Genomic DNA, 14,692 nt, shown 5'->3' with positions numbered 1-14,692 from the left:
AAGTATCCATTTTTTCCACTTACAGTAGATCATCACCATCCATTTTGGGATTGACATCTAACAAAACCTATAAGCAATAACTCAAATTTGGTCAAAAAAGCTATAGTAGGCAGCATAATTAAGTTACCTGTCTTTTGGAACAGACTTCACGTCGTTAGCATATGATAAATTAAAATGCAGATATCTATTGATGGCACAGACATTGAAAAGCACAACTTAGGAAATCTGCTCAACTGCCCTGATAGACAAAATAAAGCCATGAAGCTTATTTGATGGAGCTGTAGTACATCTGAGAAGAATTCGCTGACTAATGTATCTGTCAGTCGCTCTGGCTAATGCACTTCAGGCTGTCCTCAGGTCAGCCGAGACAGCAGTGATTTAAAGGATCACAGAGTGAGCAAGGTGACTCTCTGAGTTTCAAGTGTCCCAATGCTGGACTCTCAAATGGCCTGGTACTTGAAACACTTTCCTTCATAGAGTTCCCTCCTAGCTACACTTACTCTCCCAGAGTCTTTCATTTCTCTAAGCATGGTCCCACAGTGCTCCGGTCTTATGGTCTGTTCTGTCAACAGGTGAAAGTGCAGGACAGACTCATCTAGAGAGCTGAAATTCTCAGAGCGTTCTAACAATGCAGTTTGGTTGCTGTAGATTAACTGACTCTTCCTGATCTCTGGTTATATCAAGCGATGGCTTTCCCTAGGGCAACAATACAGGGATATATGCTGCCAGTCTGCAGTGCCAGTAAGAAACCAATTTATTTGGACTGATACAAACACGACAAGGAACCGATGCAGGGCTGAAGCGAAAATCAAGCAAGCTAGATTAGTGCTAGGGTTAGTTATTTGAGCAAATCTCAAGCCTAAGTATTAAACTGCCATTTAAACTTGCACTGTTTGTGCTAAAAACAGGAGCAATATAGAAGGAAAGGTTTGCTGTTACTTTTCAAAGTAACCAGAAACACAATTTTCATTCAAAATGGGTGAAAAAAATTAGACTTACATTGATGGGTAAGTTGACCCAAAAATTAAAATTATAACATGATTTACTAACACTCAAGCCATCCTAGGTGTATATGACTATCTTCTTTCAGACGAACATAATCTGAGATTTTTTAAGCAAAAAAAAAAAATATTTAAAACTTTATTAACTATAATAACTAGCTTCCGACAGACAACCGTATGCATCATATTTGTTTGAACCACGAGAGGAATATATAAAGTTTTAAATATGGATATTTTTCTTACAAAAACGCATCGCTTTGCTTCAAAAGACCTTTATTAACCCCCCAGAGCCGTATAGATTTTTTGGGCTTAAAAAATGTGGCTCCCCTTCACTAACATAATAAAGCTGGGAAGAGCAAGGATATTTTTAAATATATCTCTGATTGTGTTAGTCTGAAAGAAGATAGACACCTAAGTTGGCTTGAAGGTGAGTAAATCATGGGATAATTTTAACGAACCCTTTAAAGTTGGCATGAAATGAAAATGCATGTATTTTTAAAATCCATGTTATAGATTCCATCAACAATTAATCTGCGCATATGTTTCATTTTTTGATTATCATTTAATGATAATCCGATAATACATCACAATATGGAAGAAAAATTCTGTTGCCAGCCACTTCCATATCAATGTGACTTTAAAGCATGGAGCTGAGCATATCTCTAGGCTCTTTTGAGTAGGGCTAGTAAACAACAACCCAGAACACCTTAGCAACCACATAGCAACATTCTAAAAGCAATTGAGAATACCAGCTGCATAGCAACACCCTAGCATCTAAGCAGCAGCAAGATTTGCATTGTTTTGGAGCATAGCCTCCATGCAGAATTCACATGTATTTGTTTGCACACTGAATATGTTTTGTGTGTTATTTAATTTATATTTGGTCTTGGCTCAAATAAACATTTACCTGTAACAAAGTTTTGCTAATCATTCTGACGGGTTCAAACTTGTTATCAAGGTTGCAGTCAGTGTATTTGTGTCAGAGATGTCAATGAATATAATCATCTTTATGCCATGGCTTGACATACTCAGCTAAGCAGGATTGTCAAATAATCAATTTTTCCCACACACTTCATTTTCTGCCAAACGGTTTGCTGTTTCAATTCGGAATTGCTTCAGGGTTTTTTATTTTTATTTTAATTTTTTTATTCCCTGTATGATGTTAGGGGTTTCATCGACATTGGAGATGACAAGCAGTTTCACTTCACTGAGCTGGTTAATGATTTTTCACATTCACATTCAAAGCCAAATTTAACAGCAAGTCACCTGCTGAGGTCTTCAAGGAGGAACAACGGAAAGCCAATATTACATGATTAATTTATGTTCACCTTTTAAACGCCATATGGAGTTACAACGAAATGCAGCGACCACAAAATATTTATTTGTTTTCTCAACCTGTTTCTGAAGTGGTGCTTCACACCTAAAAAAACAATTAATTATAGTGCTTCTCTAAAGTGGATGCTGGCCTTTTTTAGAGTGTTTTGCTGACACTAGGAAGTGTGTGCATGTTTTTAAATTGTATTAATGGCTGTTGGAAGTAGGCCACCATTTGTTTATTTGATTCACAAATTGGCAGGTGAAAGTCACATAATGTTTTTAATAACCTTCTGATGTCTCTCATAGGTCCACTTCCTCAGATCATAAAAAGTGATTAGGAAAGACCAGGGAATGTTTAAAGTTGTAACATGGTCAGTTTAACCAATTAAAAATGAGAAGTCTCTAAAAAATGGATTGGAATGGAAAAATAGAAAGGATGTAGCATCCAAAAAATGTAATAGTATGTGTGGCATGTTTTAGGTGCTTTTTACACGACACCATTTTCAACTAAACAGAAAACTTTTTATTCATTTTGGCCAAACGATAACATTATCGTCTCCATGTAAACTACAAAAATGTGAATTTGTGAAAACGATGACATCATGCGCATGCGCATTAATTGTTCAGTCTATAGGCGCTTAGTTTTTCCATTACCAACCCTGCGTTCCATTCGGAGGGGCTCATCCCTATGCCCTAATCCCTTCAAAGGGTTTACCCTCCAGAGTGAGAGCTTCGAAGGGATGAAGGGTGTAGGGGTCAAAAAAACTCTTCTTTTGGAACGCACTTCTGCGTCATCTTAATGAGACAATCAAGGAGGAGTAGATTGTGCAAGCTGCGCCCTTTGTTTAACGTTAGTTTATTTATTTATTTTTGGTTTACCGCACCATATTGTACATTGTGTCTATGTATTTGAAACATTTACAAGGGAGTAACTCCGAAGTGCCCTTAAGAGGGCGATATATCCCGTTTGGAACGCACCGAAAGTGACCCTTTCCTCGCATGCATAATACAGCATTTTTAGGGTGTGTTCACACTTGTAGTTCAGTTCATTTGGTTCAGACCAAAGAAGAAGAAAAAAAAATGTAGTCCTGGTCCTATTAGCATTCAGATTGACAATTTTATTACCAAACCTAAAGGCACAGGGATATTTTCACAACCTGATTGGTCGGATGATTGCCAATTCTGAGACGGAACTTACCGAACATCCAAAACAGTGCTGTGTGCTGAGGTAATTCTGCTTGTTGTGTGTGCGTAGTCTGCATATGATGGTATTTTGGCCAACTGAGAACTTGTGAAGAGCTTATAAAATGTGTAAAGGAGTCAAAACAGCAGCGGGAATCCCTCCGTCACACACACAAACGATCTGCTGCGTGGAGACACGCGTCTGATGCCTGTTATGGGCAAACTCGTGACTATGACGAGAAAAACAGATATGCGTGACGATTCTGTCCTTTTAGCAATCGAACCAAACATGACAAGTGTTTTTGCGGACCGTTTTGATAACTTTGTCGTCTTTACGTGAAAAATGCTTTTTTAGTATACATCGTTGTCGTGTAGACCTAGGCTACCCTGTATTTTTATGGACCTCAGCGATTTAAAGGTGACATAGAACATCTTTTTAAAAGATGTAATATAAGTCTAAGGTGTCCCCTGAATGTGTCTGTGAAGTTTCAGCTCAAAATGCCCTATAGATTTTTTTTTTATTAATTTTTTAACTGCTTATTTTGGGGCATCATTACATATGAGCCGATTTAGGCTGCGGCCCCTTTAAATGCTCACGCTTTATTGGGATGTTTACATTTGATTCTGAATGAGTTTGATGGTGCTCTGTGGCTAAAGCTAACATTACACACTCATGGAGAGATTTATAAAGAATGTAGTTGTGTTTATAAATTATACAGACTGCAATTGTTTAAAAAATGAAAATAACGACAGTCTTGTCTCCGTGAATACAGTAAGAAACGATGGTAACTTTAACCACATTTAACAGTACATTAGTAACATGCTAACGAAACATTTAGAAAGACAATTTAAAAATATCACTAAAAATATCATGATATCATGGATCATGTCAGTTATTATTGCTCCATCTGCCATTTTTCACTGTTGTCTTTGCTTGCTTACCTAGTCTGATGATTCAGCTGTGCACACCCAGACGTCCTGCCCTTGTCTAATGCTTGAACATGAGCTGGCATATGCAAATATTAACGATCCCAACTGTTACGTAACAGTCGGTGTTATGTTGAGATTCGCCTGTTCGTCAGAGATCTTTTAAACAAATGAGATTTATATAAGAAGGAGGAAACAACAGTGTTTGAGACTCACTGTATGTCATTTCCATGTACTGAACTCTTGTTATTTAACTATGCCAAGATAAATTAAATTTTTAATTCTAGGGCACCTTTAAATTCTCCGCAATGTCATCGGCCATTTTAAATGCGTAAGCCCTTAAATTAGAGTGTTTACCGTTCAGCAGCTGGGAAAAAAATCGTTCTGTGATCCCAACGATTTATCGTTATCGTTGTAGCTGTGGTGTGGACACTGCAATTCTTTTATATTTATAACGATTTTTAAAACTATATCTTAATCGTTATCTTTATAGTTATCTTTCTTGGTGTGAAAGGGCCTTTGAACAACAGCACTTGATATTAACTTACACAGTTTAAGTAGGCCTATACGTTGTATATTTCTAAGCTACTTTAATTTGTAGCATACATATATGGGAATATTATATAAAAGTTTGAGAGACATGGTTAAAAAAAAACCCACCGAGTTACAGACGCTGAAACAAAATGTAGTAAAACGCTGCTCCTTCTCCGTTAATAAAAGACCAATCTGGGATGCAGGAACCAGTAAAAACCAGTGCTAAATAATAGCTGGGGTATAAAAAACTAAGCAATAAAACAAACCGCCTTAGGATATCCAGCAAATACACCATTTGGAAACTAACCCAAGCATTGCACTTCAAATGCACAGTCACATTTCTTGAGCAAATGAAAACAGCGGGTTCTTTTAATCCTGTGGAAGCCTAGCCACATAAGCAATACCTCACTGAAGGAGGGACTTCTCAGCGTCTGCGTAGGTGAGTAAGTGAGTGCCCACTTCACAGTTACTTAGAGCTGGGACTACACTTGCACTTATTCCTCCGGATTTTCAAATTGGTATTTGCAAGAAGGAAAACAATCACGCAGACCTCACGCGCACTCGATCCGCTACAGACACCATGAAGAATCCCGTGTGCTGGGTCGTCCTGACTGGAATATCCATCGCTTTTATCCAACAAGGTAAGATGAATCTTTTCGGGAGATTTAAATATTATCCGGAAAGTTTTTTTTGGCAGGAATACGATTGGTTTTCATTTCATTAATCATTGATATTATTGTGCGGTCTCGCGCGCTCGCAGATCAATGAAGACAAGTGCAACTATGTGGTGTTTTCTGTGGCTTTAAACTGTTAAGATGAGCATAATTCTGTTTGGCTTTTGTTTTGTATTTTAAGCATTTTAGACGGGGGGCTGATGGTTTTGATGTATTTTCAGCATTTTAGACGGAGGACTGATGGTTTGAATTCATATTCGCGTTTGAAAGTTTTGTGTAAAGCGCACGGGATATGGTGAGAGGACTGTCTTTCCAAACGCGTGCACACATCTGCGTGACTGCGCAACAGTGTAATGAGTGAGTTTAGAGAGCAGTTCCCATCTTAGTTTCTGATAAACTGGTTTAAGTTGGTTGCAGAGATATACTGAGTTGTGTTTAGCTGAGTTAAGACGGGTTAATCTGCCGAGGAAATGACCTCTCGTGCTTAACATATGCCCTGTCAGGAGGACGCGTTGTCTCTCTTGCTTGTTAGAGATGCTTTGCTGTTGATGCATGATTTGATGAAGAAATGAAACATTAATACGCGGGATAATTCACAAAAAATGTAAAATTCTGTCATTATTTACTCACCCTCTTGCCTTTTCTTACCCAGGAGAGAAAAGTAGGAACGTCATGGTCGTCTTTTCCGGTGAAAGACAAAGAATAGGGGTGAATGTAAAGAAAAAAGATAACATAAAGCAAGTCCATATGTCTTGTATGATACATTACAGGACTTCTGAAGTCATATGACACCGACTGTGTGAGGACTGTAACTCGTGATTTTCGCTAGGCTATACGGCAGCTCTCCATAGAACATTCAATGACATAAGGAGCGATTTGTGATTAGTGAACGAATGATTCACTTGAATAGGATCTTTGTGAGGAATCGGTTGATCCATTTCACTTGACCGATGCATTTAAAATATTCGAATTGCTCGTTCAACCATCGATTTGATTCGAAATTATCTGGTCCCATGAAATGGAAATTAATCTTTTTTTAATACATTTTATTATAATGAAATAGGCCTATAATATAGCCTATGCAATTTCTAAATGCATTATATTATTGGAAATACAAAAATTGTTTTAATTTCTAGTCAAAATGTTACTCGATGGTGAAACGTCAAACTTCTCTCTGTTGACTTATGCTGGACTTCTCCAGTCATTAAGTCCACTTAAAGTCACCATCAAATCAAAATGGACATTTTTTTTTTATGGGATATTGCAATATTTATTATAAATTATTTATCCATTTACATAATTACTATAATTTATTAAATATAGGCCTATATGTGCCCTTGTAATCTTTAAAAAAAACAAAAAAAAAAACAAAAAAAACAATTGATATTCTCTGATTATGTTTTTCTGAAAATCAAACATTGACATCTAGGAAAGGAAAGAAATGTAAATTCTGGGCCGAAACTAAAAATTAAGGATGCACTTGGTTGAAAACAGAAACCGAAAATAAAAAATGAATTGGAAATCAATTAATTAATCAAACTTATTTAATAATCAACACTGAAATTTGTCCAAACATTTCAATTGCATACAAGGCAGTATTTATATCAACTTTGTAAAAACAGAATTGTTTCTACTCCTGTTTATTGGTGAAATATAAATATTTAAATGACAATAAACTGTAATAACTTGTTTTCATGACAGATTTATTCAAAAATACATAAAATAATAAGAGGTTAAGTAAAAATATAATGAATATGTAATAATGCATATATTTAGCAAAAAGCTCTTCTCTAGAGTTATTTATCTGAGTTTATGGACATTGAATAGCTTTCTTGAGGTAAATTTAACGTTAAGTTACACTGCGGTTTTATCAGACTATCCTCCAAAAAAAAAAAAGACCCTATAATAAGCACCTTATTACAACCTATATTTACGTTTTAAAGTCATGCGCCCTCTAGCTGGCGTAAAAATAATGACAGTGTCATGTTACGTCTGTCGTCATGAAATGACATATCGTTACCGATCAAAATGCGTGTTCATTTAAATGCAATGTGTGGACTTTACACCATTTGTCCTATTTCCATTTAGCAAAACTAATTTTTTTATTAACGACCACACCTACCCCAACCCTAAACCTACCCTTAGTCATTAATGGAGCATATACACTTTACGAGCACATGCGTTCCCTGGGATCGAACCCACGATCGCATGATCACATGATTGCTGCATATTGCAACGCTCTACCATTTGAGCTAAGCAAAACCCAAAATTAATGCAGATAAAAGGGTACAATGCATTAAAACGAAAGCGTCCTGTTGTCGATAGGGGTGCAACATTAGTAAATGCTCCTATGGGTCGTATTTCAGGGAAGTGACAAACGACCTATATGGGCGTATTGGTTGGAGGACATGTTGTTTTATTGACATCTTTCCGCGGTTGAAACACTGATTGAGCGATTACATGAGACAGGATTCATTTCAGTAAGTTGTAATGTATCTTTCAAAATACCTTCTGATGTTCATTCATGTTTATTTTGTGCTGTGACTAGGAGTAAAGAGGCAGTACAGTGATCTCTCACAGCGTATTAAAGAGCACCAAAACAACATTGTTTGAATTTCATAATAAAATTGACAGAATTTTAAAATTACAAAGCACAAAGCTTTTTTGCAATTATTGGATGGCAGGTGAGCTACAAATATTTTGTGAAGGTTTGTTCACACAGGCTAAAAGATTTCTGATTTTTGACTTATTTACACTGTTAAAGAGTTGCATTCTCATGCTAAACATGGCCAAAGTTTCAAAACATGAATTGGACATATGACAGAGTATTTCTGTGCCAAATACACTCCTTCCGGATTTGGATAAGTTTCTGAAAGTTTTTTTTTTGTTTTTTTGAGTATGGCCCTGTATTACATAATAAAAGGCGGAATTCCTTGTATGGGCACTTCTCCCTGGAAGCCGAGAGATTTTTCAACAATGTCACCAAAAAAGTGTGTTTCTGGTTGTGACGGAAAGATAACCTTTTTCAGCTTCCCAAAGAACCAAGCGTTAAGGGAACAGTGGATGCAGTTTGTTTTTATGGGGCAGCAATGGAGTTGTGCACGTATGTTTGTTTGTTCTCAGAATTTCGGTAACAAATGTTTTGTAAACAAGTCCCGGTTCGGCGCTGGATTTGCTGATAGCAGGCAGTGAGTAAAACTGCATCTGTGTCTGTGTTTTGTTGGCAATCAGCACAAAACAGCATATAACGTTTTTGTTCCCTTTTTATTTATAATGATGTCGCAGCCTGCAGACGATCGCTACGCAAAAGCCGCACATGCTCGTGACTCTTGCTCTGCCCACGGCACTCCTCCAGGAGCTCTGCTTTTTTTGGAAAGAGTTGGTACAGCGTATCTATATTTTATAAATATGATAAAACTAAAGCTTTTCGGAGATATGAAGGATGCAATACTACTCTATAGGTACTCAAGATTAACATGAGATTGGCGGAAACTGTGTGTGTATGTTGTCCTTTAAGGAACCATATCATTACATATTCAAATCGAGAAATTAATATAATCAAATTCAGAGCTAGTGTCCACACAGCTGACATGTTTAACTTTTGTAGCACACATTGTGTGCACGAAACACAGTCAAAACGTGCCATCAGAAAAGTGGTAATTATGTTTCGGTCGCTGATTTTAGCCCTCCAAAACCACTTCGGCCCGAAACCTTAAATAGCTGTTTCAGCCGAAAATTTTGGTAGCCTGTCCAATCAATTCCTGCCCTTCGTACATTTATTCTTGTTCAAAAGCTGCTTCACTCAGATATAGCCATCACAATAGGAAAGAAAAGGCTATCGCAACTCTTCATTTCATACAGTCAGCTGCAAGCTCACATTCAGATCTGCCTTCATTGTTTTAATTTCCAAAAATGTATTTTGCTCGGAACTGTCATTTCTTCACTGAAGTTGATAATTTTCTGTGAATAAAGACTTCAATTTGAGTTTGTTCACTACACAAAGCTAACGTATGACTTCAAAAGACTTGTAATATAGCGCACAATATGAATGTATTATAAAAGTGGTCCATACATGTAAAGTTTTTGGCTTTTTCGAGGCTCACATCTTCAGTCACCATTTAATGTAATTGTATGAAAAAACAGTGACTAGCACAACCTTCATTTTTTCCTCTTAGTGTTCAACAGAAGAAAGAAAATCAATTGAATTGACATAAGGGTGAGTAAATCATGACAGGATTTTCATTTGTAGGTAATATTGATGAACGTCAAAATTTAAGTCTCAGACATTGTAATGTCTAGATTTGTTCAAGGAAAACTTCTTTTTAAAAACAAATACAAGTGGTGACTTTATGGTCAAATGAAAATGGAAAATGTGATAAGTACTCTATTCAGTCTGGTTCTCAAGTGCTCGTAACAGAATCCACATACTCAGTATCTGACCGTGACATGTCCCTCTTCAAAAAATGTTATGTATCCTAAGCAAATATACATACTTGTCCTTGTAGCCCACACTGTCTGCACAAGCAGCTTCCTCGAGTGTAGAATTAGACTTGTGTTTAATGGAGGTTGTCAGGGGTTAAGTGTGTTTTTTTCCCTCTTTGGGACAGAGGGATGGAGAGAGAAGATGTCATTGGTTGCCAGTAAGTTGCCAGGAAGCTACAAACTCCCCTGCAGTGCTCAAGCCAACATTCCCCCAGGCCTGAACTGTCCATTGAACCCCCTGTCACTTTTCTAACTCTTTCTCAGCCAAGGCAGGAATTATATGTCATTAAATTGAAATTTGGTGTCACAGCTGTGGTCCAGCTTCACACAGGGAGAACAGAGTACAGTGATTTAATAGAGAAAACTTCCCTTTGAAATAGACTTTAGGATCATGGCTCAAGAAGAATTCAACTCATGAAGTTTAATCAGTGTTTGACAGCAGAGCATGAGGCCTCTTTACAGTAAAAATAGAATCTACAATGGTTATAATTCCCAGAAATTAACATCTAGGGAAATGTATTCAATATTCATGATATATTTGAGATGATTTCACTGACTATATGAAATTAAACAACATAATGAATATCATGGAGGATTTTTATTTGGCCATATTTTTTTCTTATGGTGTCATTAGACCAGGTTAATTTGCATTTGAGATTTAAATTTTGTGGAAAAATGCCTTAACATATAGCAGTCTGATCAAATGATAAGTCAAGAAAGAGAAATTATGAAAACTTGTGGTTGAGAGGTGTGTCCCAATTTGCATCACACTATTTGTAGTTGTCTGTTATTTTAACCACTTAAATTGGTGAACACACACAAAAAAAAAAAAAAAAATAAATAAATAAATAAATATATATATATATATATATATATATATATATATATATATATATATATATATATATATATATATATATATGCCCTTTTAAGTCAATTCAGAGCTGTGTGTGTGTTCTGTCAAAAGGCTTCACAATATTCTGATATATTTGTTTTAGCCATAATTAGGACATGCAACAGAGTAGTCAGTGTACTCTTAATGTTAAAATGACCTGACCTTTAGTTTGAAGAAGCCCTTTATTAAGATATCAAATGCAGCTTTATCTTTCCAAAGTGACACATTCCCGCTGAGTCTCAGCGTGATGTGTTATTACGCAAATTAGACCCATTAGGTGTTGATGACGACAGAAAGTAAGTAGTGCTGATTTCAGCCCTAAGATGTAAAATGATCTCTTTGCTAATTTCATCAAAAGGACATGAGGGCTCACACATTTTCTCAAGTGAAATGTTATTGTGTGTCTCCATTATATTGACGTAGGCTTTATGACCACAATTACTTCTCGGTTTGTTGTTGTGCCTTTCGTTCCAATTACTTGGAGGGAATGTGATTTTTAGTGTTTACTGAAATGCTTTTTTCTTAATAATAACACAAAAACGACTCATTCCAGCAAACTAATTCAGAAATCCTCACATCTGCAGGGAGTGCTGTGAAGCTGGAGTGATTTTGGTTGTGAAATAATAGAAGATCATAAGATGTATAAAAAATATGGTTTCATTGTGTGTGTATATTAGTGAAGTAGACAGTGGTTTTGTGTCAAAAGCTTTAAAACCAATTTCCCATCTGTTTTGGCTTTTTTTTTTTGTGTGTGTGTGTGTGTGTGTGTGTCCATGTAAATCCATGCCTAAAAATTGATTTGGCAGTGGCTAGTAAGTAGCTTTAGAGCTAATCTCAGACTCTCTGACTTTTCTATGAGCATCAAGCCTGCTTGTTTATTCCATAAGTTATAAGGAATGGTTTAAAATAGCCTTCATATATGATGCAAACAGCAATGTACTAGTGATCCTAGTGGCTCCAGCACTGTTCATTAAACATCTGCCACAATGACGTGAGAAGATTCTGTCAGACACTGTGCTCATTCACAAAAGCCATTGAAGAAAAGTACAGCATTGTGTCAAGTGAGTGATTCTGTTAAGTATGAATGACCTAGAGGTTTAGATTAGGACTTGGTGCAGTGAACATCCATAGATGGGGCTATTCAGGGGTTGTCATGTCTGAAGAATGCAGCTTTCAAAAGTTGGCAGCCCAATATCGCTGTTTCTATGTAACCAGCATGTCAAACAAAATGCAATTGGAAAACTTTTAACATTTCAAATATTCGCTTGGGAACAATCAAGTGATTGTTCAAAGTCGTGAGCACTTTAACCTGAAAGAAGCTGTTTTTAAGACAAATATAGGTCAGAAAATGCAGTGTCCAAAGTGGTATGTTTCAGGTTTGAGATCTGTGACATTAATGGCTGTTTCTTTTCATGCTTCTGAGTCTTACTGTTCTGAAGCTAATAATAAGACGTGTTACAGCCAGTGCTGTTACTTTGGAAACTCTTTCAAAATGGTACACGGCTGGGCCATGCATGCACTTTCACTTGAAGCATTAATGAACCTGTCAAAAACTTCTACACTCACCGAGAGGCAAACATCTCTGATTGTACAGACTGCATCTCAGTCTTATTAGTGTGATTTTAGCGACTTCTCTGGCAGAGGTCATGAATGGCCTGAAACATAAAATATCAGATATGCCAGATCTTTACCATTTCATCACATAAAAATACATATACATAAAATACACAAAAATGTGCTTGTTTTATACATATTTAGTAATTGTTGATCTTGTGCGAGTCAGATGTTAGCTGCTGTATAATTAATTGCAACGTTGTACACAAAATCCCTCCAAGCTTTGGATAAAGTAGATATTAACCATATTCAGCACATTCTTGTTGGGATTTACTAAGGCCTGGGACACAATAGATGGTTTTCAAATCTTAATTGATTTTAGAACTGTGAGATCACAGACAGACAACCAATTTTTAGCATTATAATCCTCTGAACGCACACACTAGATGATTCAGCCAGGCCTCGAGACCACACACTTGTTGATTGTAGGAACGATTTCACATTGATTCGCGAGATCAAACGTGACTTGAGAAGAAAAACAAATGGAGGACAATTGACTTCGTCAGCTAACTGTCTTGGAGCATGTTCTGTTTTTAAGTAGGAAAAAAAAAAAGAATACGGGTGAACTTCTTTCTCAATACTTTCTTGGCATGTTTGTGGCTTCCATGTTTAAGTTAGAGAAGCATGCAACATCCGGTAGGTGATGCTTGCTCGCTCTCATTGGCTATCGTGGGTATCACGTCAGAGGCAGCCCGATCAAGAGTTTTGATATTTACGGTTAATCGTTTGATATTTACGATTTAAAATAATCGTAATGACACCACACAATTGAGGATTTTCTGGACAAAAAGTCGGTTTTGACAGGCCTCAAATCGGGCCACACCCCCAAGATCATTGGGGGGTGCAAATAGGGCTCAAAATCGGCCTTTAAGGGGTCATGAACTGCAATGTTTTATTGTTTTAGAATGTTTCCCGTTGTGCACTTATACTGTTAGTAGGTTTTTTACAACAAAATCTGTCATAATTTAGAAATAAAAGGCAATTTTCCTATGCTGATTTTAGCCCTCTTATTTGAATGCTCTGTTTGAATGGGTGTGTCTGCTGTGAGATTTCAGTGTAAACGCCCACTTCTGTGATTGGCTAACATCTTTGCATATAAAATAACGTTAGTATTACATGTTTAACTCTCTCAAATTAATCCCAACTAATCATGTAAAGTGTTGATTATATTTAGATCTATGGCATTATATTTAGATTGTGGCATGCAAGGTTGCAGTGATGAGCATGTAAGGCCCCGGTATACTTCAAACGAAATGAACTGATGTGACATCATTTAGAACAAAATCAGGCCAAAACGAAGTTCGTTTTGTGTTCTTTTTGGAAGTTTGAAACGGAAAGCGAACTTTCAGGAAAAGTTTGCTCCAGCTGCAAAACACCTTCGTACTACCAGTGGTCCATGACAATAACGTAATAGGAGGTGTGCGCTGAGGCTCCGCCTTCACTCGCGTGGAACGCATCTCTGATTCATTTCGTGTGTTTGAGTTCGTCAAGGTAAGAGCTCCGTGGGAGAAAACATGAACACACTGGATAGCTGCTTTATAATACAAAATGAAGTTGTGCTTGTAAAAAAAAATGAGGCATTGTTTTTCATGCTTGAAACTGTAAAGCTGCTTGATTTTAAGCAATCTATTAAATAAAGTGCTATATGAAGACGTGACATGACTGGAGTGTTATTTTGCAGAGCTCGTGCTAACATACCCATGCTGTTATGATCAGACGTTTTTCTTATGCTCTCTATAATAAATGCTTGCTGTTTTCTCATTTCAGTAATGAATGCTTTCATAGCTAACAGTGCAAACACACTGTAAATAAGAGATTCTTTGATTATTACGGGAGTTTTGGCACAAATCCAGAATGCTGTTACATTGTCATTACAAATCAGAAGTCACAGATCAGGCATTAGAATTAACACGGTTACTTACATGTTGTTACATTACTGTCGAGTCCATATCGTAAATGTCTGTTTGCAAAGCTTGCTCTTAAAATGAGACATTCACATTGTTGAAAATAAATAAAATAACCACATTCCTATCATGAGGATTCTTTGGAAGGTGTTATTTTTAGTC

The 14,692-nt window shown here is 36.7% G+C and overlaps 1 protein-coding gene across 2 annotated transcripts in view; it reads left to right on the top strand.

Annotated features, from left to right (window-relative positions):
- The first annotated feature begins 5,359 nt into the window (after positions 1-5,359).
- The window catches only part of ntm (neurotrimin), a 413,623-nt gene continuing 404,290 nt past the window's right edge, over positions 5,360-14,692 (top strand). For both annotated transcript variants that reach the window (XM_067397811.1, XM_067397810.1), the window contains exon 1: positions 5,360-5,602. In XM_067397811.1, the coding sequence (XP_067253912.1) occupies positions 5,542-5,602 (61 nt within the window). In that variant the 5' untranslated portion in view covers positions 5,360-5,541. The remainder of the gene's footprint in view (positions 5,603-14,692) is intronic.

This window comes from Chanodichthys erythropterus, chromosome 10 (genome assembly GCF_024489055.1).
Source record: "Chanodichthys erythropterus isolate Z2021 chromosome 10, ASM2448905v1, whole genome shotgun sequence".
Classification (NCBI taxonomy): Eukaryota; Metazoa; Chordata; class Actinopteri; order Cypriniformes; family Xenocyprididae; genus Chanodichthys; species Chanodichthys erythropterus.
The sequence above is the reverse complement of the archived record's forward strand: the minus strand, read 5'-3'. Positions and strand labels throughout refer to the sequence as shown.